The 26,478-nt window shown below is 38.1% G+C and overlaps 1 protein-coding gene across 1 annotated transcript in view; it reads right to left on the bottom strand.

Moving 5' to 3' along the window:
• Positions 1 to 1,367: 1,367 nt before the first annotated feature.
• The window catches only part of RBBP8 (RB binding protein 8, endonuclease), a 36,554-nt gene continuing 11,443 nt past the window's right edge, over positions 1,368 to 26,478 (bottom strand). Inside the window, exons 4-19 of the mRNA XM_063130632.1 lie at positions 26,307 to 26,402; positions 25,086 to 25,198; positions 23,908 to 23,983; positions 22,420 to 22,577; positions 21,023 to 21,151; positions 18,146 to 18,234; positions 16,726 to 16,805; positions 14,321 to 15,170; positions 13,927 to 14,053; positions 13,719 to 13,810; positions 12,365 to 12,479; positions 9,802 to 9,975; positions 9,227 to 9,296; positions 7,515 to 7,611; positions 5,689 to 5,830; positions 1,368 to 1,925 (exon numbers count right to left, since the gene is read on the bottom strand). Of these exons, the coding sequence (XP_062986702.1) occupies positions 1,828 to 1,925; positions 5,689 to 5,830; positions 7,515 to 7,611; positions 9,227 to 9,296; positions 9,802 to 9,975; positions 12,365 to 12,479; positions 13,719 to 13,810; positions 13,927 to 14,053; positions 14,321 to 15,170; positions 16,726 to 16,805; positions 18,146 to 18,234; positions 21,023 to 21,151; positions 22,420 to 22,577; positions 23,908 to 23,983; positions 25,086 to 25,198; positions 26,307 to 26,402 (2,506 nt within the window). The 3' untranslated portion in view covers positions 1,368 to 1,827. The remainder of the gene's footprint in view (positions 1,926 to 5,688; positions 5,831 to 7,514; positions 7,612 to 9,226; positions 9,297 to 9,801; positions 9,976 to 12,364; positions 12,480 to 13,718; positions 13,811 to 13,926; positions 14,054 to 14,320; positions 15,171 to 16,725; positions 16,806 to 18,145; positions 18,235 to 21,022; positions 21,152 to 22,419; positions 22,578 to 23,907; positions 23,984 to 25,085; positions 25,199 to 26,306; positions 26,403 to 26,478) is intronic.

Here is a 26,478-nt window from a genome sequence, read left to right as displayed (position 1 = left end):
CGAATGCTAAAGAAACAGAGCACAACTAGATAAGTTTCCTCTATTAAAAACTTAAGGAATTGGATTTTGGTATTGCTGAGCACTGTCACTGGCTAACAGACCCACTGGATAGTTAAGAAGGCTCTCGATTCCCTCATGCCCATACCTTCAAGTCTGTGCTGTTGGGCCTTGAATATCATGCTCTCTGGTCTAAGTACTTGGTTCGCTAGAGCAAGCAAATATTTGTGCATCCTGCAGGCTCTACATTGGTTTCATATAGGTATCTGCAAAGTAGTGTGTACTGTCACTTGAAGAGGGCAGATGACAAAAGGGTGGGGTAGATGTGCCCAGAACAGGCAGTACACTGTTATTTCTATACTAACATAAGCTCCTCATGGCAAGAGACTAGGAATTGGCTGCAGATGAAGGGGAACTGGTTGAAGAGCAGCAGCTACTGCATGAGGGGGAAGGCACTGAAACAGATGCACCACTGACTAATGCACAAACAGTGGCATGCTTGAAGAACAAATGCATAACTGATCGTGTGCATCTTGCAAGAGAGTTGGTTCGTGCCACAGAAGTATCAGGTAAACACTCATATGAACTTTTCATGGAGCTGATGCCAAGGAAGAAAGACAAGGGGCCATAGCTCAGTGTGCTAGAGCACATGCTTTGCATGTTGAACGTCCCAGATTTGATCCCCAGCTTCTCCAGGTAGGGCAAGAAAAAACCCCTGGAGAGCCACTACCAGTCAGTGTCAACAATATTGGGCTAAATGGACCAATGGTCTGACTCAGTATAAGGCAGCTTCCTATGTTGCAAGCTGATGATCATCTCCTGTCTGTGTGTGCCATGTGTCGCATAGTTCAGAGCACACATTTCTGGAGTCAGTAGCTACTGCTCTGTGCAAAAGCATGCATGCCTTTGAATCGTATTTTCAAGGAGGAAATGCCAGACCGAACTGCTACCATGGAAAGGCAGCCGAATGTTCTACAGATGTTAGCAGCAGCCTTGGCAGCAGCTATTCCAGGACAGCAGGCTCAAGCCCCTTACCAGCCCTACCTGAATGGCCCCTCACAGAAGCTTCTTCCTTCTCCTGCTCACTTTCAGTTTCAGCAGCATGCTCAGGTGCCTGCAGTCGATGATCCATAGCCACTTCAGCCTGTGGCCCCTGGTGCCAGTGTTGAGAATGCAGAACCAGCGCCACCAGGATATTGCAACATGCCAACAAATAGGCCAGGGCTGTGTCATGTTGGGCAAAACAGGTCAATGTCTATGTAATAAAAAAGCTAAATTAGGAATGCTAAGGCGTCTATGGGTCAAGGAAGGCTTTGTGGTATCTTCACTGAAATTGAGATTTTAGAAGGAACTGATGTGAAGAGTCATAATTAAGAAAATGCATTTTATTCGATTAAAAAAAATTACAAAAAGCAAATGGTTACACATTATTTAAGTTATCCAGTGCAAAATGGAAGCACCCTCTAAGGTTCAACCTAAGGTTCCTGGGAATCTTCTAGACCTGAAGTGAGCAGCTGCAAAGAATTCACACCAACATATACTAAGTTTGAATGCAGCCAGAAGGGAGTTGAACTGCAGACTCCAATGGATCAGAAACAGGCCCTCCATACTAAAAGGTGCAAAATTAGGACAAGTCACATAAACATATATACAAAAATAACATATTTACTGTATATATACATTAAATAGTTGCATTTGAGGGACATATTTTTAAATGATAAGAGGAAAGTGAAGTCTCAATTTTCCCCGTATCCTTTATCTTTTCACTGATTATAAATATGAACTGAAACAAAGGATTTCTCTCTCATATTTTAACATTTTATTCCTCAATTATGTTTTTTGTTCTTTGCCTTTTGGAGAAAACATCACATTATAAGGTTGTCTTCTTTTAGGACGTGGGCAGGGAGCGAGGTCCTCTTTTATATAACCTAAAAAAATCCCAAAACAAAACAAAAACCAATAAATTTTTACCACATGGTTTTGGTATGAGAAAGTAGTAGTAAACTGCACCACAAGGAATTCCTGCCTTCTTCAAATATACTGTTCTATTTTACTTTTTCCATTTGGAAACCAGAAAGAGCCTTCATACAAAAAGTCAAACGTTAAAGCAATACAGTTATTATATAGTATAATTATATACTATTGAGAAGTGAAAAATGTTTGAGGACTATTTTGAAAATGAGTTAAAATGTTTCAATAGCTTCCCCCTACAGGAATGAAAAGAGCCTGTGTATTGTCTATAATAAATTTATAAAATGGGATACAACCTGAACAGTTTCTTGATATACATTTATTAATTTCTTTTACAAGTTTGCACTTGAAATAAACTTTTGCTTCAGTATGTCACGATCAGAAGCAAGTATCTTGAATTTCAAGAAAACTATCAAGACTGATCTCTTCCGGCAGGCCTATCCAGGGGAATTTTAGGATGTTTTTAGAATGTTTAAACAATGTATATTATGTTCTTAATTCAGTTTTATGTGTTTTACATTTACTGTTGTTCCCCCCTCGATCAGAATGGAGAGGCAGGTAAGAAATAACCACCACCACAACAACAACAACTATTATTTCAGCCAGGAGTGATTAGAAAGTGTGTACCTGTGGAAGTACTGAACTATGCTATCTCTGGCCAGCACTACCAAGTGAGCAGGAAGCCATCTTCTTTGTCATTTTAAACTTCTTAACAGCCATTAAGGGACACTTTATATTCCTATAACTAAATGCAACTTTCTGAGTGCAAACATGAAACACTTTTGATGCCACATTTCTTCAAATTTTCCAAGAAGTTTAGGAAAATTTGCTAGCGTAGCACAGTGGTTGCAAGAACAAGTTTTAAACAAGGAAGTCCCTAGTTCAATTTGTACCTCAGCTGTGGACTGACTGGATGGCTTATAAGTTGGCTTCACACAAGTTCTTATCACTCTGACTCAGCCCTGCATCTGTAATAGGGAGATAATTATACTAGTCTACCAAATAGCATTAATCTAAGGATTACTGAGAGAATGTTTGTGAAGCACTTCCTGCACTCAAGAAAAGCATTAAATAGTAAATGATGATGGTGAAAAACAGTGAATATCTTCATGTTGGACAGAATGCATGGTTAATACATTTAAGACACTGATCTAGCTTTATGAGACAAAAGTAACATAGAAAAGGCATAAAGACAAAGTACACAATCCACTGAAATAAATGTCCAAGCTCCTATTATTTAGCAGCTCTGGTTTGTATCCTTTGTCAGTTTCCAAAGCACCCAATGGCAATTATTTGGTATTTATCTACGTCAAACAAACTATGCAGCAAATGAAAATATAGTGTAGTTCTCCATCAACTAAACTCTATTTACAGGCAATAATGTTTCTTTTTAGCAATAGTTTGTGATACTGGGAAATGCAGGGCACACATCTGTTGGGGATGCTTTAAGTAAAGTATTTGGCTTAGGGCTGGGACTTGAATATGGGATATATTTAACATGGAATCTGTTTCCCCCCTCAGAACTATTACAAACAAGTGTATGGCCCATTAATTAATCTCCTCCACCAGCAAAATGCAAGTGAGCCAAGATTGGCACTGACTTTTCTCTGCACTAAGCGCATCAAAGCTCTGTGTCCTGCCAAGTTACTATATTTGGCTGGTTTGCATGTAATGGTGAATCACCACTATTTGCAGTACACAAGGAGGAGTAAGTGAGTGATCACAACCTATGATCAGCCAGATCATAGGCTGTACCGCATGACATGTGAACTAGGAGCACTGAGTTTAGGGGCTAAACAATAGAGCAGTTGACTCAACAACAAACCATGGTTAACCAATGGGTTGTTTAGCCCTAAATAACCCAGCATTCCAGGTTCACAAGTCATGCTGTGTAACCTACGACCTGGCTGATTGTAGCTTGTAACCAAAAGTGGAAGTAAGTATAGTGCTGAAGGCAAAATAGTCACTCACACTCACTTATGCATGGTTACGTATGAACTTGGTCATAGCTTGCTGGGATATGGGCACCTTTTGTGCAAAACAGTGAAACTGATCGACAACAACATAAACCCACCTTTATAGGCAGTATAGTTGTGGTAATGGTGGCCTAGTCATGCTGCTCGTGGGTGGATGAGAAATGGATGGTCCAAAATGAACCAAAATGAGCCTCCTCTATGCTTCCTGCATGTAATGCAGGTAGTAACCTGTGCTCCAGATATGCAGCAGTAGTAAGAAATGGCTGCTTATGTTTGCATTTTCTTATGAAGAAAGGGTAGTCCAAATAGTTGGTCCTCATTATAAAGTCATACCGGAAGTTCAGAATGACAGAAGTTAGGAATTGTCCTTTTATATAAAGTACATGCATTTAATTAATGACATTCTGTCTCTTAATAACTACTGTTCCTTCACACTTGATTAGGCACTCTCTGCCAGTAGTGTCCTTCATAAAACCTTTAAACCAAACAAAAGGTATTTTATGAAGAAGCTGGAGATCCCATGGTAGTATTCAAAAGAGAATGGGATTGCTATAGTTTTTGCATGGCTTCCTGAGAATGAAAGCAGTGTAGCACTAATCTACTGGGGATTCATATTGTGCCTGGACTGCATACAGATAAAGCATTAGTTCACAGAATCTAAGCATGCATGAACAGTAGCAGCTAGACAGTGTGTTAAAGGGAAAACACAGCTCCATCAATAAATCTACTTTTGAATATGTACACTATACAGCTATAAACTTTGAAACATATATTTTGCTCTTGGATACTCATAAGCTGGATTTTCTTTTCTTTTTTTTAATCAAACTGTATGCAGTTTCTCATCCTAAAAATATCAGAAGTCATTAGTTCTATTCCCCAGTACATGGAGACTAACTAAAGGAAGCCTTTGTTAAGTATTTAAAACACAAGAGACACTTTCAAGTACTATAACTTAAGAAAAAGGTAAAACAATAGGTTCCTTTCCCTCTTAGTAGTAGCTCTGTCAGTTGGTATTTCAGATTCCTGAATTATTCATGGCTACACAACTTACTGAAGTAACATAAAGGAGACAGAGCTGTGTCTGTTAGTTCACTCTTTCACTTTTATATGTTGTTGTTTATTAGTTCAGCCGTTTCCGACTCTTCGTGACTTCATGGACCAGCCCACACCAGAGCTTTCTGTAGGCCGTCGCCACCCCTAGCTCCCCCAAGGTCAAGTCTGTCACCTCCAGAATATCATCCATTCATCTTGCCCTTGGTCGGCCCCTCTTCCTTTTGCCTTCCACTTTCCCTAGCATCAGCCTCTTCTCCAGGGTACCATTCCCTCAAGTGAGCAGTCTGGCTTTATTTCCTGGAGTATGGACTGGTTTGATCTTCTTGCAGTCCAAGGCACTCTCAGAATTTTCCTCCAACACCACAGTTCAAAAGCATCTATCTTCCTTCGCTCAGCTTTCCTTATGGTCCAGCTCTCGCAGCCATAGGTTACTACGGGGAATACCATTGCTTTAACTATGCGGACCTTTGTTGTCAGTGTGGTGTCTCTGCTCTTAACTATTTTATCAAGATTTGTCATTGCTCTCCTCCCAAGAAGTAAACGTCTTCTGATTTCCTGGCTGCAGTCAGCGTCTGCACGGTACCACTTATTTATTATTATCATTATTATTTATTTATATAGCGCCATCAATGTACATGGTGCTGTACAGAGTAAAACAATAAAATAGCAAAACCCTGCCGCATAGGCTTACCTCTTTCAACACACATTTGGGTAGAAGGGAATCCAACTTCCCAGAAATTTTCTGGGGTGTCAGGAGGAGCATAGCGAGATCGATGTCTTGAACAGGTAGCTACCTTTCTCTCTCTCTCCCCTTCTGGAAAATCTGCATAATACTAAGAGACATTGCAGAATTTCAGTATTGAGAAATAACATCTGAAGTAGGGCTGTGACAATATAACATCAGTTCTGACTATTCCCTGGGCACGTCTTTATATGTGTTGAAGACTACACTCAAAATCACAGGTTCTAATCAAGACACTCACATTCAAGCCTACCTAAGGGTTGCAATCCTATGCATGTTTAAACAGAAAAAAGTCCTACAACTTTTAGCATTCCCTAGCTAGTCATATTGGCTCAGGAATGCTGAGAGTTATAGGACTTCATTTTTCTAAACATGCATAGGATTGGACTCTAAGCATAACTTTAGTTTTCCCCTAATTTTGAAGTCTTCTAGCTTTCATCCCATCATTTTGGTGCTATGCCACTGCTGACATTCCACATGCGTCTGTGAAAGCATTCCTCTTGGATTGTTTATACTAAACTCTCCTTTCTATAAATGCTTAAAAATTCTGTCCTAATGTTTAACATTTCTTCACAGCAGAAAAAAGGTCTCCCAAATGTTTCCAATCTCCTTATTATTATGATTAGTAACTTGCCAAAATGTAACAAGAACTAAGCTCCTGGAAAAAAGAAGCCCTGCACTGTGCTGAGACAGGAAATTAAAATTGTTCACACACAACTCTTGGCACAAAACATAGAGCTGCTTTTATGTCCCTTTTTTATTCAAGCCTTCTGGATTTCACACATTTTGGAACAGAGAATTGAGTTTCACACTGGGCTATAACTTTAAATGTATGTAACATAGAAAAGTCTAGCAATGATTGTATTAAGCTCCTTATTTTTAAGTTTCCATTAAAATGAATCTTTAAAAAAAACTAGGTAAGTGGCTACAAATGGAAATTAAAACAGTAATCATCATTGCATCTTTGTGTAATAAAAGCCTATCTATGCTCCCCAACAAATTGCATACTGTATTAAAAGATGAATTACACCTCCTCTTACAGCATAAGTAGATGTAATTTATATCAAGCTATTTGATGTAGTCCAATAACTTAAGATGGAAGCAAAAATGCTTAAATTAGAAGAGCAGCATATAATTTATTCACATGTAGTATTCTCCTATTGATGACATGTCAAAGCTGAAGATTGATAAGCAAAGATTTGAGATAACTCAAGGACCACACAGGGAGCTTCTAAGGCTCTTACCACTAGAAACCTTCTCCTAATGTTTAGACAAAATCTGTTTCCCTGAAATTTCCATCCATTGGTTTTAGTCCTCTGGAGTGATAAAGAACCTGTCTGCTCCATCTTGTGCATGACAGTTCTTCAGATATTTGGGGATAACAATTATATTTTCCTTTCATCTTCTCTTTGCCAGGCTTAACATACCTAGCTCTCTCAATTGTTTCTCATAGGACTTGGTCTCCAGACTACTCACCATTTTGGTAGTCCTCCTCTGGACATGATTAAATTTGTTTACACCCTTCTCGAGCTGTAGTAACCAGAAATATATACCAGTACCTCAGATGCAGCCTGACTATATGCAAGACATTTCATAGATGGGCAGGTAGGCTAATATTAAAAATGCACATCCTCATGAAATACATTTTGCTAGCTCATACTACAGATTTGTTTCTTTGCACTTGAAATTTAGAACATAGCTAAATTATTCTACCAAAAAACAAACAAACGAACAAAAGATGAAGCCCATTGCTTCAAGGGAAATAATTTACTTACTATTTCACATTCCTTACAAGTGTGGCCAGGTAATTTCCTTCTTTCTTCTTTTTTCCGCACAACCTCAATATGAGGATAATCTAAAACAGTTTTCCTTCTGAAAAGTAAACAGAGAAATTTCAAGCATCCAAAACTGATGCTGCAAATATTTTTTGCACAAGAAAACGAAGTTTAATGTTTGATCAAGATACACGATTGTTTTAACTATTTGGTTTTGCTATTGGTTTGTGATTAGTAACATACATATCAAAAAAGGCACTATCATGCCACCACTCTGGCAGTTAGTCTAGCATTGTATTTCTAAATATTTTGCCACCTTTTACTTTTATTGCTATACAGAACTAATGAAACAGAAGAAAAGGCCACTGTAATTATCACTGAAATCCTATTGACCTGACTTACACAATACGCTGTAGCTTATTACGGATTATTTAAACCACAGTGCATGCAAGGTGCAATTTGAATATACAACCCCTGATCAGTGGTTTCATATTGTGCAAATCTGACCATTGGGGGTACTGCAAGAGTAAAACAAACCGAGGGCCTCGATTAAACCCCAATGACCAGGTTTTGATGACACAGCAACCTCCCAATCAAGGGCTGGCACACACTGTGGCTAATCAGGGTTTTATGTGAACTGGTCCATTTGCTTCAAAAGGACTTAACCGCATTGATCCAACAGTATATTGCAACAGTGGGTTGCAATTTTAACAGACACAACTTGTTAACATTGCAATCCACTAAATGCTGCTCCTGCTGAATCCCTATTAATTTTAATTGGCTGTTGAACAAGACCTACTGTCTATGAACAGAGAGGCTCAGAGAAGCATCAGTGCACAGTAGCTCACGTTAATACAATACACATTAATTAAAACTATTAACATGCAAAACAATTTAAGACACTCCACAATAAACATCCTGGGACCAATTAAAAACGTTATCATTTAGTGGGGCACCCAGCTATATACATATTACACCTGTGTTAAACAAACTGCACTGTTAGCCTATTAGCTACCAAGTCACGTTCAAAGTTCTGTTGCTGACATACAAAGCCCTAAATAATTCCGGACCAGGATACATAGCAGATCACCTTCTTTTATACATACTCAGTTGACTTGAGATTGACAATCTCTCTGGAAAGCCATTTCATGACCAATGCAATGTTGCCATGTAACATTATAAAAGAAAGGCCTTCTCAGTAGTGGCGTCCTCCCATGTTTCGTTTGGGATGTAGAAAATGTGGTGAGGTTTAAGTACATTTACACAAGTTTCCTCAAGCTTTCCATGGTTTGTAATTGATTATGATGGTAGTCTGTATTACTGAATAATTTTTGTTGTAGATTTTAACTGTTTATTATATATGCATTTTAGCAGTGTTTTTTATAGTATTTTGTGCATAAACCACTCCAAAGTTTTAATATATAAAATGGTATATACATATTATAAATAAATACATTTATACAGAAAATGATTGAACAGTAATGTTTTCTTTCATGTGAAGTTGACAGCTATTCCATCCACATGCTTTGTATTTTTTCATTGTATGTAAATTCCTTAGAAATCTTTCTAATGTTTACTTCTTCTTTTTTTCAAACTACAGGCTACCAATTTTCTCATGTCATCACTTACATAGAAAAAAAGTGAGTACTTCTTTTATACTCCAGAAACCTGATGCCAAAAGAATAATTTTTACAAGCACAAGTTTTATGTACCTCTCATCGCTTTTAAAATGTGTTTCCACAAAAGCCTTCTGTTTGGTTTTATCTTGTTTGCCTCTGTGCCCTGAAAATATATATAACATGACATAAATTTTAAATACTCCTAGAGAGAGCAAGATGCTGTCATAAATTTAACTGAAGAAACTTGGCCACAGCCATCTATAGATTTCTCAGTACGAGAACAATAAATATATTTTCCTTAAATATCAAACCAGGATTTTGAGGGGGGGAAACCACAATACTTTCCTATGCACATTCAAAATAAAGATGTTTATTTGCTGTTATTTGCTCTCAGCCTATGTAGATAACGTCCTGGTTTGCACGGTTTGTCATGTCATCCAAACCCAGATGGCATGCCTTATCGGAGAGGGAAACAATCCTTTGGTAACCCTGTAACAGCTAATGGGTTATTGGAGGGTTGTTTCCTCCTCCAACAACCCATGCCTTTCAGGTTTGGATGACATGACAAGCTGTGCCCAGGTGATGATTATGGAAATTATGCCCGACAAGGCTTATTTCAATCACGCAAACCAGCCCAATGAATTAAAAAACTAAAAACTAATACATACCCTGCAGGTGTTTCTTTACTGTTAACACCTCCTTATTTTCTTCTTCTTCTTCTTGAGAAGACTCATTATTGTTACATTCTGGAATATTATCGTCTTCTAAGTAGGATTCATATTCTTCATATGATGTCCGATCAAATATTTCTCCTATGGTGTCACTCTCTCTTTTCTCTCCTTCTACAAATATAAGTAGCAGAGATTACTAGTATTATTCTTGACAATCTGGGTCAATTAAAAAGCATGATGCATTTGAGGTTTTAGTTGAAATTGAATAAAGCAAGTAGGTTCTATTTCTAGCTTTGCAATTAACCTATGATGTCATCTTGATTGTCCTTATTAAAAAAGATGGACCAGGATCATGAATTAGCTTCTCAAGGATTTCTGGTAGATGACAACAATAGAGTCCATTCCCTGAAATTTTTAAGGAGAAGGCTTTAACTATTTATTTCTTTGTATTTAATTTATCGTTCGTAAAATATTTTCTCTCATACAGTGTCATCAAAGTACATTTAAGGAAGAACAAAGAGAATTTTGGGCAGGGCACTATGTCATATATATGCACGCAGAATCAGGAATTGCTAAAACTGATGTTCTTGGGGAAATAGGAAGCTTGCCCAGGAAACACGGATAAGTTATCTCCCACGGGTCTATGCCTAGAAAGTGCTAGTTTAGTTTATTCTTTTACCCCACTTGTCAGCCCAAAGACCTTCAAAGCATTTTGTAAAAAAAACATAAAAACCAAGAACAAAAATAAACTTATTATAACTTGTAATAAATATTATTTTGAAACTCAAAAGTAAAACAAACTACCTCCATAGCCATAACATCTTTGTAGAAAGGAAATGTTCTCAATAACCATTTAAAAGTGACTAAGTGGATGTCAGGGAGAAGATTCCAAAGTACTGGTGCCAGAACTGAAAAATATCTATGGCTAGTATAACAGAAACAAATTACTAGTGCTGAGCAGAAATATTTGGGCCCAGTAATTTTTGTAAGCTTTGGTGGGGTGAGGGAGAATTAACGGGCAGGATCCAACGGGGTGCAACCTCTAAAGTAAATTATGTTGTATAAGCATAAACTAGTCTAACACAACACTAACACTATTGCTGTTGGATCAGAGTAGTTTACACGAGCACAACATAATTTATGTTGTGCCCTCACTGGGTACCACCCAATCATTTTTTCAGGGTGGAATCCCTAAGAACTTTGTCTTACCTTTAAAGATGATGTGGCCAGGAAGTTCTCTTTGGCCCCACCCCAAATCTTTGCTGCTGCTTTAAGCAGCAGCTTGGCTCCCCTCATCAGCATGATGGCTTTCCTGGGACAGAATGACCCAATGGGATATTGTGGTATACTGTCCCAGGAAGGCTGCTGAGGCCAGCTAAGCTGTCCTTCGAAGCAGCAGCAAAGCTTTTTTTTTTAACAATAAGAAAAAGAAAGGAAGAATCTTCTGTCACATCTTCTTTAAACATAACACCCCCTTGAAAATTCTTAGAATTTACCCCCCCCACACACACAACAAGTCCCCATGTATCTACATACACACTTTCACAGGAGACTAATGTTCCAATGAAAGGGGATAATTGGCCCAGCCTTACACTGCTTAATTATTATTTAAGTAGTGGTACTTAAGTAATTAACTCCCCAGAAAATCTCATTTCCTAGTGGCAAAATCCAATTTGACATGTGTTAACACAAATTACGTGGTGCAAGTGTAAGTGACCTCTAGTGCAATGCCAATAGAGTTGTTACTGCAATATATTCTGCCCCAAAACAAACTGGCAACCTGTCAAGATCATAAAAAATTTGGTTTATATCAGTCTAACAACTAGCTCTAGAAAGTAGTTAAGCTATCAGTTTTCAGACTAGTTAGTTTTTAAACTATTTCCAGGCACGGCCCCACATACAGTGTATTACGGTGACCCAGTTAAGAAGTTACTAGTCAGAACCTTCACCTCCAGAAAAGAGCAAAACTAGCAACTTCGCCAAAACTGAAAAACCTCACTCTTGACCACAGCTTTCATTTGGCGGTCTAACAACAATGGCAGGTCTGGGGAGAATAAGGACTCTATTTTAAGTACTCTGGGAGAGTGCAACCCCAGCAAAGGCTATAAAGCTGGGCCAAGTACAATGCCTATTTTCAGGCCAATCCCATAAGCACTACCTGATGTTGTGCCTTGGGATCCTGTGGATAGAGGGGTGGGTGGGGAAATATAAATTTTTAAAAATAAAAAAATAATTAAACCTCCCTCACGCTCTCGGGGCTCGAAATTTCTTCCTACCCACTCTGGCACCGATTCCATGATTTGGTGGAAGACGCCTTCTTTCGGAGTAAGGGAATCGTACTGAACTCACTGTGCTGTCATTCAACATTTTCTAAGTTGTCTGTGCATGGCTAGGGTCCCCGCATTCCTTTTATCTTTTTAGTGAGCTGATGGGCTGCTCTGGTGGGCTTCTCATCCATTCCCATCACCAGTGCATTTAAATAGGCCATAGGAGTTGTGCCTGCCTATTAATATTCATTTATATTATTCAAATAATCAATTTTTTTAAAAAAAAAACTTACTTGGACTGCTTGCTTTTTTGTCTTCTTGCTTTTTCATTCTTAATAAAATACTATCACTGACATATGTATAGTCCATGTCCATGGTTTCTGCTCCAATTCTTGTTTGGGTACCTTCCTTTTAGGCAACATAGTTACAAAATAATTATGGTAACCAGATTTTTAAGAGATTGCAACTAAATGTGTAATTTTTTAACTTGCCAATGTGTCTATACCAAAAAAATAATAAAAAATGTTGCAACTGTTGATCACATTCTTAATCCTTTCAAGGATGATTCACATGTATTTCTTTGGTCGTTTTCTTCACTTATGAGTTGTACAACATGCAAGCTGATATTGCCATCCTTGATTAGGCTTAAAAGCAGTTTGGGAGTGCAACTGATTTCTCCTAATATACATTAAAGTGAGTTTTGAAGCAGGTTATGATTTCTATAGATCTTTAATCAAATTTCATCATATGAAATAAAGTTTCTTGAGACCATATGTGGCTGACAAAGCCTCATGTCTGCTATGTTTATTCATACGTACCACATACATTTCCAAATCAGCCTCTAGGGTAGAAAAATTTGCCTACCTGCAGTCTATACAATCACATCTTACAGGATCTCTACTCTAACGCGTTAGAGTACTTTTAATAAGATAGATAGGCAAAAGCTTGCTGCTGACACCAATGATAAAACCTGTTCGGATTTTACTTCGAGAAAAGGCAATTAATTTTAACATTATATTACTAGTGGCAGAACACTGCTACGAAAATGTTATTCCAATGGTTCTCCAAAATTAGGCCTTTATAAACTTTCAAACATTCAAGATCTATTTCATAAATGTCACAATCAGTTATACCAAGTCAGTTTCATGTTAGCAAATGAACTATTACATTTGAGGAAGGCAACCAACTAAAACCATCCGTTTTTAAAATATAAATATATATTTAATAAGCCTTTTATAGTCCAATACTCTCAGTGAGAACTGAGGCTCAAAAAAGTGAGTAGGATAACTTTCCTAAGAGACGCCCTTTCTACACCTAAGAATTATCCCAGGAAAATGGAGGGATAGACCCTGCAGGTGTAGACACAGCCTGAGAGACAAGGAGGTAGGAGTATCTTTTTCATGGGCAGAAGTTTCAGATATTACAGCACTTTGAAACAAACAATCCCCCACATGCATTCCTGATTTGGTCCGACCGCAAGGCAAAGAGGAACTTGAACTCCTGGGTTCAAGTTCACAGAGCTGTCTCCGATCTTGGATCCAGGAATCCAAACTATCCTATGCTACCCCACCCCCCAAATGCTGTTTATGGGCCATAGTCCTAACACATGTTTGTTTGTTCTGTGAGCTTAATTTCAATGGTGCTTACTTTTGTGTCTATCAGAGTAACATCCATTTTGTATTGGGAAAGGTCAGCTCCTGGATCTATACTCCACTGCACGCTTTCCAGTGATGTTTTATCTTAAAAATAAAAGAGAACTTGTAAAAGTAATATTATGGTAATACCAACAAAAGGGAAAGTCAGCAAACACCCTGACATTCCTACACTTTTAATAATACCATTGGTAAAAATATACCTTGCTCATTGTAGAGCTGTGTGGCTTTTGTCATTCTGCAAGGATTTGGCTGAAGCACAGATGCTGGCTCACCAACTACGTGTCCTGACCTTATTCTTTTACTTGTTGGTTCAAGGTCAGCAGCAACCTACAAACACAATTGCAATTTAAACAACTTCAGCATTAATCTTCATACATTTTACCCTGGCCACCATTCATGTTAGCCAGTTGTATCTATCTCCTGCCCCCACACCCTAAAAACACAAATATACAGCAGGAAAGTATCTCCTGCTTGCATGATCTTCACATAAGAAAAACTCTTTCAGTTTGGCAAAGGAACAAGAGAAACACAGGCATTTCCTTAAAACTACAAATGATTATTTATGCTAAATAAAAGTCTTGAATACAATCCTACCTTCATATCTTCAGAGAGGTTGGATTCTAGGGCATCATTTGGCAAAGGTGGATTACACAAGGCAGTAATTTCTTGTTTTATTTGTACTTCAGGGTCTCTCTCTGGAGATGCTTTGCTGAGAGATTTCAGGATTGCTTCCTGTACACTGGGATCTTCTTGAGAATCTTTGCTTGTTAAGTAATTACCATTGATGATTTTAGATGAAGAACCTTTCACTAGTGGTTGAAAAACATCAAGGAGAGTTGGCTGCCTCATCCTGGTTTTGGAGCTCTCAGCAATTATGTGGCTTTTTTCTTGACAGTGAAAACCCGAAAAACGATCAGACAGATCTAAAGGCTTATCGGTTATATTATCATGGGATGGGAAGGCATTTTCTTTTTCACAGCTAATAACATGCCCGCTCCTCTCATCAGATTTCTTCCTTTTATGACACCTGCTTCCTAATAGCTTCTGCGATGCAAGAAAGGAGCCACTTTTGACTGTCTCATCTTTATCTAAATGTGTGTTTGTCACACATGTTATGGGCTCATCTGAATTCTGTTTCAGAACCGCTTGCCTACCAGTTGGAGCCTGACTGATAACTGAGGTTATTTCAGACTCGAGGTTACATGGTGCAATGAAAGAAACATCTACAGATTTTGATTTCACTTTCTCAGATCTAGAAAGGGAAGAATTGCTTGTGATGTTGATTTTTAGATTTGACTTCTGTCCCGTTGCTAACACGGAAGGGGAAAGACTCGTACTCAGGCCCAAGCTGTTCTTCACATTGGCAGATGCTCCAAAAACAGGGGAAGATACCTTAGGATCCCAATCTACAAGTGGAGAAGTGTCCTCAGATGGATCTGAAAATCTGAAGAGAGTTACAATTTAACAACTTTTCTTCCGCTAATAGGAATTATAAAAAAAAAAAACACCAGGAGACTGAGAAAGGTAACATTCAACATAAGGTATTTAGTGTTATTTAAAAGGCAAATTAAACATGGAACCATCATCACTTTCAGAATTACTGAACTTACACTCAAAAACTCCAATGTAAGCAGAACTGAGCATATACCACACCAGGAAAACTCTTAATTTTGAAGGAAAGTGTGGCCAACAGAGGTAAAATCTAAAAGTATGACTATTTGATAAAGTGCTCAAAGATCTTTGGGTTTCTGAGCTTTTGGTGGATGCATGTTTTAACTTCGGTCCATATCTACACTGTCTTTTTATAGTATATGAAATATGTGCCCTTAATTTTACTTCTGAGATACAAGAGATTATTTTAGCAACTGTAAATCAATCTCTCTCTCTCTCACTCACACACACACGGCACAACAATTTATCATTTGAATTTTGACAATCATTTTTGTCCTATTTCCCTACATGTAGCTAAATAAAGACACAAATAGAAAAAAAGTTCAGCATTAGCCCTTAAGGTGGCAGTATCTCTATTCACAAAAGAACAATACTGGACAAAAAAGAATGTGTTTTTTTTAAAAAACAACAACAACACCTGACCATATATTTTTTCTTTTACAATTTATGCATTTTTAACTGTGTTATTTCCTGATTGATGAGGGTTTTTTTTTTACTACTTTATGAGGATACCAGTTTCTACCAAACTGTAAAGTTTATGCTATATATTTACGCCATACATTTATCTTCATATGCAATCAGATAAATGAAAATTTATTTAGTTATAATTTTCATATGCCGCTCCATAACCAAAAGTATTCTGGGTGGATAACAATTAAGACATTAATTTTTAAAAAATAAAATACAAAATACAGAACAAAAAAATGAAATACAGACTAAAAAATAGAAAACACAGCATAAAAGAAACAGAATAAAATCAACAGAATAGTGAACAATAAGGCTGGGTTCATACAACACGTTAACCCACCCAGTGTGGGTTTTTGTTGAACCATGGGCTATCTGAATGCAGCGCGTTTTCCCCTGGGTGGAACCCAGTGCGCGGCAGCTGTAAAGAAGGCAAACTCCCTGTTAGGCATTATAAGGAAAGGAATTGAGAATAGAACTGCCAGATAGGATCATACTGCCTTTATACAAATCTATGGTGTGATCACACTTATAATACTGTGTACAGTTCTGGTCACCACACCTAAAAAAAGATATTATAGCTGGAAAAAGTGAAGAAAATTATTAAGGAGCATCTCCCCTATGAGGGAAGGTTACAACAGCTGGGATTGCTTAGCATGGAAAAAAGGAGGCTAAGGGGAGACCTGACAGTGGTGTATAAAATTATACATGGTGTGGAGAATGCAGATGGGGAGACATTTTTCTCCCTCTCTCATAATACTAGAACCCAGGATCATCCCATAAAGCTGATTCATGGGAGATTCAGGACAAAAAAAAAGGAAGCACTTCTTCACACAGTGCTTAGTTTAAATCCTAAAACTTACCCCATGTTGTCACCATTACTTTTAGGACACCCAGGAATCAGCTGTTTTCTGGAAACTCCCTCTGTTTTTTTCTGAGGCACCTATGGAACAACAATATAATTTCACAAGAAATTCAAATGTTTTGTGACTCCTGCTATGGCACAATATTTTTAATGAGGTCAAAATACACACAACCAATGGAAATAGTCTTTTGCTCCGTGGTGTAGATCCTCAGGCTTGGGGCCAATCTGGGTTCCCCAGATATCCCTGACCCCTTCCACTGTCTCTACCCGCTGACCATGGATCATTTGGCGTTTTCCTGGCTTTTGTGCCATTCTGTCCCACCCCACCCAATTCTAAAGCATTGGCATGTTTCTCTTAAGGCTTAGTTACTAGTAGTAAGAGCTTTAAGCTAAAATATGTTGGTACTGTAGACCCAAACATGTCTGCCTCTCAGCCCACCCACCACTGTAATGCAGCCCCCAAGAGCTTCTCTGAAATAGAATGTAGCTCTCAGGACGAAAGAAGTTCCCCACTACTGCTTTAGCTGGATTGGTGCGGTTGTTTGTACTTAGAGAGACTATTGGGTTGTTCGGACACATCAGCACGGGAAACAATACAGTGCTGCAAATGCTGCTTACGCGACCGTGATTATCCGAATTACCTGTTGTGAGTTGCTGTGACATCTGAACCTGGCGTATGATGGGAGCGTAATGAATTTTCACCCACCCTACAACCCTTACTGCAAGCCATGGGTTGTAGGGTGGGTGAAAAGTTACTACCCTTGCAGTGCACACCAGGTTTGGACAACATGGCAACTTGCAACATGGGTAATTAGAGTAATCCTGGTCACATGACCAACATGAGCGGGAGGAAACAACCTATGCAGCGTTGTTTCCCTTGTTGATCATCCAACCCAGGACTGTGAGCATGTGCTTCATAAACAAACCTTCATTCTGAACCCATAATAGGTTGTATTTAAATAAAATCACTGCATGAATAGAAAATTATATTTCATTAACAAAGAAATGTGTGTGAGAAAATGAAAAGATATTGCCCAAGTTCACACAGAAGCTAAACAATAGTTTAGTGTGACATCTAAACACAACCAGTTTTACACCAGCTTCTAGAAATTTGTTTTCTAATGAAACATGTCCCCCAATCCTTCTTGATTCATTTTCTTAAGACATGTTTAGTAGGCAAGTATTTGTAATGTTCAGCATATGCAATCTCATTTAATTTTTGAGACAAGAACACAAAATAAGCTATGATTATATTGTGTAGAAAACACAGCTGATTTCTTTAGGTACTGCCCTTAACAGTTGGTGGTATTTCGCCCCCTGAAATATTAAGTAAAATAAGCAAAATGAAAGTTTACTTTTCTCTTTGAGAATTAATCTTCCAACTAGACTTTGTGATAGATCATGAAAACAGTACTCACAGCCTCATCAAGCCCAAGGGTTTCTGCAACAACTGTAGCCAAGTTAAAAGGTGATACTGTGTCAGGACACTCTCCTGTCACTTTTTCATCTGCACCAATGGAAAAAGAAATCAGTAAGTCACACTTTGCATGGTAACACCTATTTTACTCTTGCTAATAAACTTTATAGATTGAGTTAGATGTAAAGAAACATCCATAGATTGACAACCATGAAATAATAGAAGAATAATTTCATCTCTGAGACTATTTTCAAGAAAACATTTTTGAATAAAGGGGAAGGTTATTGTAGATATATCCATCATGTACTCTTCCACTGAACACATCAGACCAAATAATGTCCTTCATTTATCATCATCATCATCATCATCATCATCATCATCATCGTATTAATAGGCCACCTATAAAATACTTTCAGGAAGGCTTACAAGTAATAAAACAATTTAAAATACATTAAAGACCAGAAATGAATAATAAAAGCATTAAATAGCATAAAAATATTGGTATCAAAACTAGTAGTAATAGCTTAAAACTAGGGATTTGTGAGGCCGAGAATTCTGTTCTGTAAGCCTGACAGGATCTTGCACTGTTTCCATTCCAATAAGCAGAGGCAAACTGTAGTGCATTTCGCCCAAATCCTGGAAATGTTCATTTAGTTTTTATACACATTAAATACACATTTTTAATAATTATTTTTCAGATCCTGTGATCTGTGCAAATGGGATTTCTCTTCTTTTTTCAGGTCTGTACATTTGCACAAATGTGTTCATATTTTTAATTCTTTTTTTATCGGGAGACTTGTGCAAGTGCACACCTCCACAAGTCCACCATATAGACCCACAGATACCTCTCTTGTCAATATCCTTGCCAGTTTCATCCCTTCCACAAAGGATCCCTCAGCCCAGCAGAGCCATATTCCCTACTTGTCAAGGAACTTACAAATTTCATCCTCCACTTTGAGGTTCCTGAGAGAAGTGTGGGGAGTGCTACCAAAGTGGAGGGTGGAATTGAAAAGTTCTTGGACAAGATTCCTGCAATGAGCAGGGGGTTGGACTCTATGGCCTTAAGGGTCCCTTCCAACTCTACTATTCAATGATTCTATAAGTACGGAATATGGCTCTACTGTCATAAATGAAGTAGTGTGTGGAGAGGATATAACTGACAAGGATATTTACTGTGGGAATATGTGTCTGCAGAGCTACATAGCGGACAGATGAATGTGCAGAAGTGCACACTTGTGCAAGACTCCTAATAATAATAAAAAATGTCCCCCATTTGCACAAATGTAAAGACCTGAAAATAAAAAAAGAGGGGGGGAAAATCTCATTTGCGTATATTGCCAGCAGTTAAAAAAAAAATCCAAAATGTGTGTATTGGAGTGGCTCACTACATATCAAGTCGATGCCAGCAAGGAAAATGGAATGGAATTTGCCATGGCTGAACTGGTAAAATCTGTCGCAATTTCATCCCTAAAATGGAATTCTCATAAATCCCTGCTTAAAGCTAAAACAGATTAAAGCTCTGGGAAAATAAAAAAGATCTTCACATGGCATCCAAATAACACTCTGGAGAAAGCATTCTACAGCCAGGGTGCCACCACTCCATCACACTGTTGGTAGGGACAGTTGGAGAAAGAAGATGTCAAGGTCTGGGTAGGTACATGTGGAACAGGCAGTCCCACTCTGGTCCCAAGACTTAAAGGTCAAAACCAGCACCTTGAATTTGGCCTAGAAATAGACCCAGAATTCAGATTCATCTCATATTCCAGTTCTAATAATTATACCATTATAACTGATAATAAAGCACATCTATAATGTACATGCTACAAAATATAAAAAGCAAAAATTATGTTTAAAAACTTTTAAAACTGAAAGTGTATATTTAATTTTATAACCCATTCCTCAAATGCTCAGATCAGCAAACAAACTGGATAATCATAATTAGCTTGATGTTCTTGGATCTTATCCAACCCCTTCTGATAGTTTTGGACAAATGGCTTCCCATAAAAATCCATAACACACCTTGATAAATGGGCAGCTTGCTATATTCATGAAGGGAGCTTGGCATTACACAGGCAGGCATTAAATAGTTTTTTTTAAAAAAGGGATCCTTTTTAAAGCAAGGGAGCACTTTCCTCCAAGCCTCTGTATTCATCATCCCTAGCATCAGGCATTAACACTAGTATTTAGCAGCCAAGTGTGGGTCATATCTGTGTCCCTTCTTACTGACAATAACCTGTATAAAGGTTCTGGTCATCTAATAATGGTCAGTATAGAGTGCTTTTTACATGTGATAGTTTTTCTTTCTCTCCCATCTGAGGTCTCACTGGCTCTAGCTGGGAGCCAACTTTCATTCCTTCTACTTTTTGATCTAGTTTACACATAATGCAAATTCATAGGTAACCCATGAATTGGCCAGTCTGCACCATAGCAAGCACACTGACTCCCATGAGCTTGCCATGTCCACTTCGCATCCACTTTCATTAACAACCCAGGGACCCCATTCCTAGCGCTAATGATGTTGTGCTGGCATAAACCAATGCTTGTGCAAATGTCATTAGCATTTACTAGGCAAAGGGGAAAAGCAGTGATTTGCTACTGAAATTTGGTGGCAAATTGATGCTTTCCCCCTTTGTCTAGCAAGATGGAAACCTAAGAACAGTTAACCTATATGAAGGTGTAAATGTAATTGCTTCAATGCCCCTCCCGTCACCCAGGAGCACTGGGCTATTGCATTTTCTTTGGCCAAAAAAAAAAAAAAACCCTTGGAAAATCTTACCATAGAGAGATTTCTAAGCACAATTTACTGTACTTGTGATTTCTAAGCACAATTTACTGTACTCCTTTTCACTGTTATTAAATATATAATGCCAACACTCACTATATTTATTTGATACTGGGGGAAACTGTGACACAGGGGACAACTGGGGATCACAGGTCTCTGCCACCAATATTTCTTCTCCAGAATGGACATGCCTTTGAGTGGATGATAATGGGATCTTCCCAAGCTCTAGAAAAAGAAAAAGAAAGGTCAGAATCAGACGCAGCATCTCTGTATAATGTTTAGATAGAAGTGAAAATCTTGATTTGTACTTTTTAAATATCTGATGTTCTGATCTTAAAGAATTGACTTGAGTGTACCATGATTCCTGAGTGCTTTGATAGAGTTTGGGTATTCCTTGTGCATATGAAAACTGATGTACTGTAGTGGCAGAGTATGAGCAAAGAAGTCAAGTTCAAATCTCAACTCAGCCAACTTACCAGGTGGCTTTAAACAATCCACTACTCTTGTTGCAAATAAAAATAATCACAATAAAACATAATCTAAAAATACCATATGAAAAGTCAATCCACAATACATAAAATCTCTCCCCATTCTAGCCTAAAATAATCACCAAAAAACTAATGTCCAAATGCGTGGGAAAATAAATATACCTTCACCTGGCACTGAAAAGATGACAGCGTCGACACTAGCTGAGCTTTCTTGGGGGGAAAGTTTCATAAACACGGGATTATCACAGGAAAAGCCCCCACCTGAACTAATACCCCACAAGCTTCTCAGGGACTGGGCAGGATCATATGGGGAGAAACAGTCTTTTGAGTACTGGGGTTCTGAGGCATGTGGGGCTTTGTAGGTTAAAACCAGCACTTTGAATTCAGCCCTAGTACAGCATGTGTGTGTGCATGCCTATAGACAGGATAGCTTTATTTCAAAAAGCGTTTATATTATGAAAACAGTAAAGGCAATATTCTATACCTTAGATTGATATTAAAATAACTTAATAAGCACCTGTACTGTCACTATATACACAGTAAAATAAATAACTAAAAGATATTTTAAAAAACAATTTATGATCAATATTGTTCTTTTACTAACTTGTTTTTGTAAAATGGGCATGGACATGGCAGGATTGAAATCCTTCTGTTCTCCATTAGGTGGTGGTATGTGACAGTTCAGACAAAGAAGCAGAGCTACAAAAATTCAGAATCAGTTTCCAAAAGAAGGAAGAATTTTGGAATGTATGTTTTTGTATAATATAAATGGTACAGATTGCTAACCAAATGGAACTACTACTTGGCCACTGGTTATTTGAAATGCATATAAAATATAAGCATTTGAAGTTGTATATTTTCTAGTGCTGACAATGAGGTCTAAAAGAAAAACTGGTTTAACAAGTTAAAACGAGTACTAATAAATTAGTGATTACTCTTATCATGCTTGAAACTGTATTTTTCTCAACAGTTTTAGGAGAAAAGAGAGATTTTAAAATAACATACCATGATTTCTTCCCGTCTGTTCCAAATCTGTGTACTTTTGTTCTGTGTACCGGACATGCCTATTATCTCGTTTTCGGCGCATTCGATTAACCATAGAAAGTGAAAGTGACTGAACTGGTGAATCTGGAATAACTCCTTCCATATATTGCTCCTGCTCCCTAAAATAACAAACAAAACTAATATGAAACCTTAATATTGCAACTCCAGGCACTCTTGAATGAAATGGATTATCTAGATCCATTTCAATCTAGCTTCAGGCCTGGTTTTGGAATGGAAACTGCCTTGGTTGCCCCGTGGGATGGCCTCTGCTGGGATAGGGACAGGAGGAGTGCGACCCCGTTGATTCTCTTGGACCTCTTAGTGGCTTTCGATACCACTGACCATGGTATCCTTCTGGATAGGTTGCTTGGGCTGGGAGTTGGAGGCACTGTGTGGCAGTGGTCCTGCTCTTACTTGGATGGCCGATTCCAGAAGGTGGTGCTGGGGGATTATTGCTCTGTGCCATAGCATCTGGGCCATGGGGTTCCACAAGGCTCTGTTTTATCCCCTATGCTGTTCTACATCTACATGAAACCACTGGGAGAGGTTATCCGGAGGTGTGGGTTGAGGTGTCATCAATATGTGGATATGCAGATGGGAAGAATCAGGACAGAAATAGCTGGGAAGAATCAGGACAGAAATAGCATTGACGCTGGGGGGTGGGGGGAAGGGAGGATTGAGAGTAAGAGCCATTTTGGAAGGACTGGGAGGAACACAGAGAGATTAAGTAAACTTGGCACAAGGGGTTGATAAAAAGAACGGTGGGATAGAAGCAACAATGGATGGCAGGTTGGGAGCAAGTGGCTAAGATAATTGGCAGTGGAGAAGTAAATGATAAACAAAAGATTACAAAGTCAATAGGATTGAAAAGAAATAGCTGTAAATTACAATAGGGCCATTTCCCAACTTTATTGAGTCATTATAAAGGTCCCCCCAAGTTTTGTCTGGCCAAGCATAATTTGTGGTTGCCACTGACTACTCCTTCTGCTGTGTCCATTCCTCCCAGTCATCTACAGTGTCAGAGAACATGGGAAAGGGATAGGAAGGTCTCTAAAACTGGCTTGGACTTTGATATCAACAGAAGCCCCGAGTCTCTCTCTTGCAGTTTCTTTCGTCTCCAGAACTGAGCAATACAACCTGAGAAACCCTTCCTCTGACTGGGAGAGAGTAGGAGAGGGGGTTTTTTTGGGGGGGGGAGGGGGCTTGGTAAAGTGCTGGGATCTGCTAAGCATTGGAGTTTCTTCTGGCTCCAATGCTTAGCAGTCTCTCTTCTCTCAGGAAATGGGTGTGTGTGGGCGTCTCTCTCATGCTGCACTGTAGCCCCTATGAGCTACAGATTTACAGAGGCTTCGTTACCATCATCGTCATCACAATCATTGATCACTTCCAGAACAAAACTTTAGCTACATCTATTTGCATACGTATGAATCAGGAAAAGCCTACACTTACTCTATCTTCTGCTGCATCTTCTGAAGCTGTTCAGAAACCTTTTTATTTTCATCCTGTAAGTTGTTTCTTTCATTCACTGAAATATGTAATAAAACAAAAATACATGGCAATTTCCAGTTGTGTTTTATTTCTTCATCAGCTCTTTAACAAGCCCATTAGACAACTACCATAAACTTGCATGAACTTGCGCTCCAATACATTAATTTTCATTCGAAACAAGGAAGTCTAGTCAGTCACTAAAAAGGATATTTCGCAAGCAATTTGTAACTTAATTATATTAACTTGATTAATTGTGAAGTTCAGTAACAAATTACCTACTAATTTACTTTTTCATCACATGAAAACAATTCTTCATAGGGAGAATTACGACTGCTGATGTCAGAGACACTGGGAGACCACAAATTCTGATTTGTAAATCAGCTTCAAACCATGATTTAATGTCCAGCTTTGATGGCCCTTCAGAAACCATTGTTTATAAGCTGACATAAGTTCAATATGTAAAAACAAGTCATGTTTTAGCTTTACAAACCATGGCTTGGTGTGGTGTCTGCATTCAGCTTCTGTGTGTGAACAAAACATATTCTTGGAGTATAGTTCAACTTTACCCAAGTCGCAGTCCTTGGCATTTCAAACAAATAGAAAGCTTTCCACATAGTTTTTTATTTATTTATATAATTTATTGTCCACTTTTCATTATAAAATGATCCCAAAGTAGAGTAGAAACCAATAAAGCACAGTAAGATCATGCAGCATCAACTGATAAGAGAGTAAAGCAGGGAAGAACAGAAATACAGATAATAATAATAATAATTTATATCCCACCTTTTCCCCCAATACTGGGACAGTCAAAGCGACTACAAGATGCAGCAATACAGATTCAATCAATCAAAAGCCTGGGTGAACAATTTCTGCTTAATTACATTAACAATTTTGAAAGCAAGTAACGTTTCACTAGTTAGTCCAACGCCTAAGAGGTCAACAGCACAATCCTATACATGTCTATGCAGAAGTAAGACCCTTTCAGTTCAATCAGGCTTAATCCCAGGTAAATGGCTATAGGACTGAAAATCTTGCTTGAGATATTAATGATCCAGCAATGACCTGACAGAGTATAATAATAACACATATGCAAACATGTCACAAGAATGATGAAATGACTTGAAGAGGATAAAACTTACTAAGTTCAGTGATTAGCTTAAGGTTTTGTTGTCGGATATTTTCAAATTCCTGCTGCTTCTTTTTCATATGCTCTTCAGTTACTGCACAACGATCACATAATCCTGCTCTTAACCTATGGAAATTAGAAGAGGCATTTTCAACCTGTTAGATCAGCATAATATATTTTTAAAGTTCTCAATAACTCAGAGCACTCTAGAGATGAGCTTATGGGCATATGTGCTGGACATTAAGGCTGTCAATCCTAAATATATTTACAAGAAAGGCAAGTTTATTGAACATAGTGGGCCTTAAATTCCAAGTAATCATACATGAGGTTGCTCTGTAAATGGTAACTGAAGCAATTATAAATATTAAAGCATGCTTCTGGGCTATTTGTTTAACCACAGCTATTGCTAGGTAGTGCTCAAGAGAAAGCACTAACAGATATGCAGTAACAGCAGCTCCTGGACCACTACAGCATGAGGCCATTTGTGTTTGTAGTGAGACTTTACCCTAGATCTTATGAGCCGATATATGAATGAACCTTTTTTTCTGTGCACACAGAAAGCTGTGTTTAAACTAGGAAGCCTCTAATTAACCACAGTTTCAAAGCAGGGTTTAATATCCTGATTTGTTCCAAAACTGGTAACTATAGTTTCACGGTTTGTTTACTCACACCATAAAGGAAGAAACGGAAGGGCTATGTGCTTAGGCAAAATGCTCAATCATAACACAATTTATTAAGCTATGATCATCTAAATATGGCCACTGTGTCAGCACAGGCTCCATTGTACTGACACCACTGCAGACCCAAATTTTGGGGAGGGAGAATGCAAAAATCAATGCACTAGAAGGCACACATAAAACTTGAGCTTGTTAGATGCAATTTCAAAAGACAAATAACAGAGCAATCCTATGCAGTTTAATTAGAAGTCAGTTCCACTAATTCCAATGGGACGTACTCTCTAGTAAGTGTGTTTAGGAGTGTTTTAGTACACAGAGGATATCTTGAATTTTTAAATGTTGGATACGGTGGCAAATTAAGCTGTACTCACACACTAATCCTGGCTTTCTGTTTTAATTTTTGTACTATAGTTGGTTGACTAATAATTCTGTTGTATATATGTGATCTTTAAATACAATACATTGAGACTAAAAAGAAGAAGGTGACCACCCAGAGAGCTTCGGCTATTGGGCGGTATAAAAATGTAATTAATAAATTAAATAAATAAATAAATTACCGATCTTCTAAAACTGTAATAGTGTCATGCAATGATTTCTGTTGCTCTCTGAGCTGCTGATTTTTGGTGTAAAACTCTTCAAGCCTCGCTGCATCCCTAAAAATAAAGAAGAAATTCACATATGTACACAGAGATTGTATATGTCATACATGTATTTTCATTAACCAGAAAC

This window comes from Elgaria multicarinata, chromosome 7 (assembly GCF_023053635.1).
Source record: "Elgaria multicarinata webbii isolate HBS135686 ecotype San Diego chromosome 7, rElgMul1.1.pri, whole genome shotgun sequence".
NCBI classification, from domain to species: Eukaryota; Metazoa; Chordata; class Lepidosauria; order Squamata; family Anguidae; genus Elgaria; species Elgaria multicarinata.
This window is presented reverse-complemented; position numbering and strand designations above follow the sequence as displayed.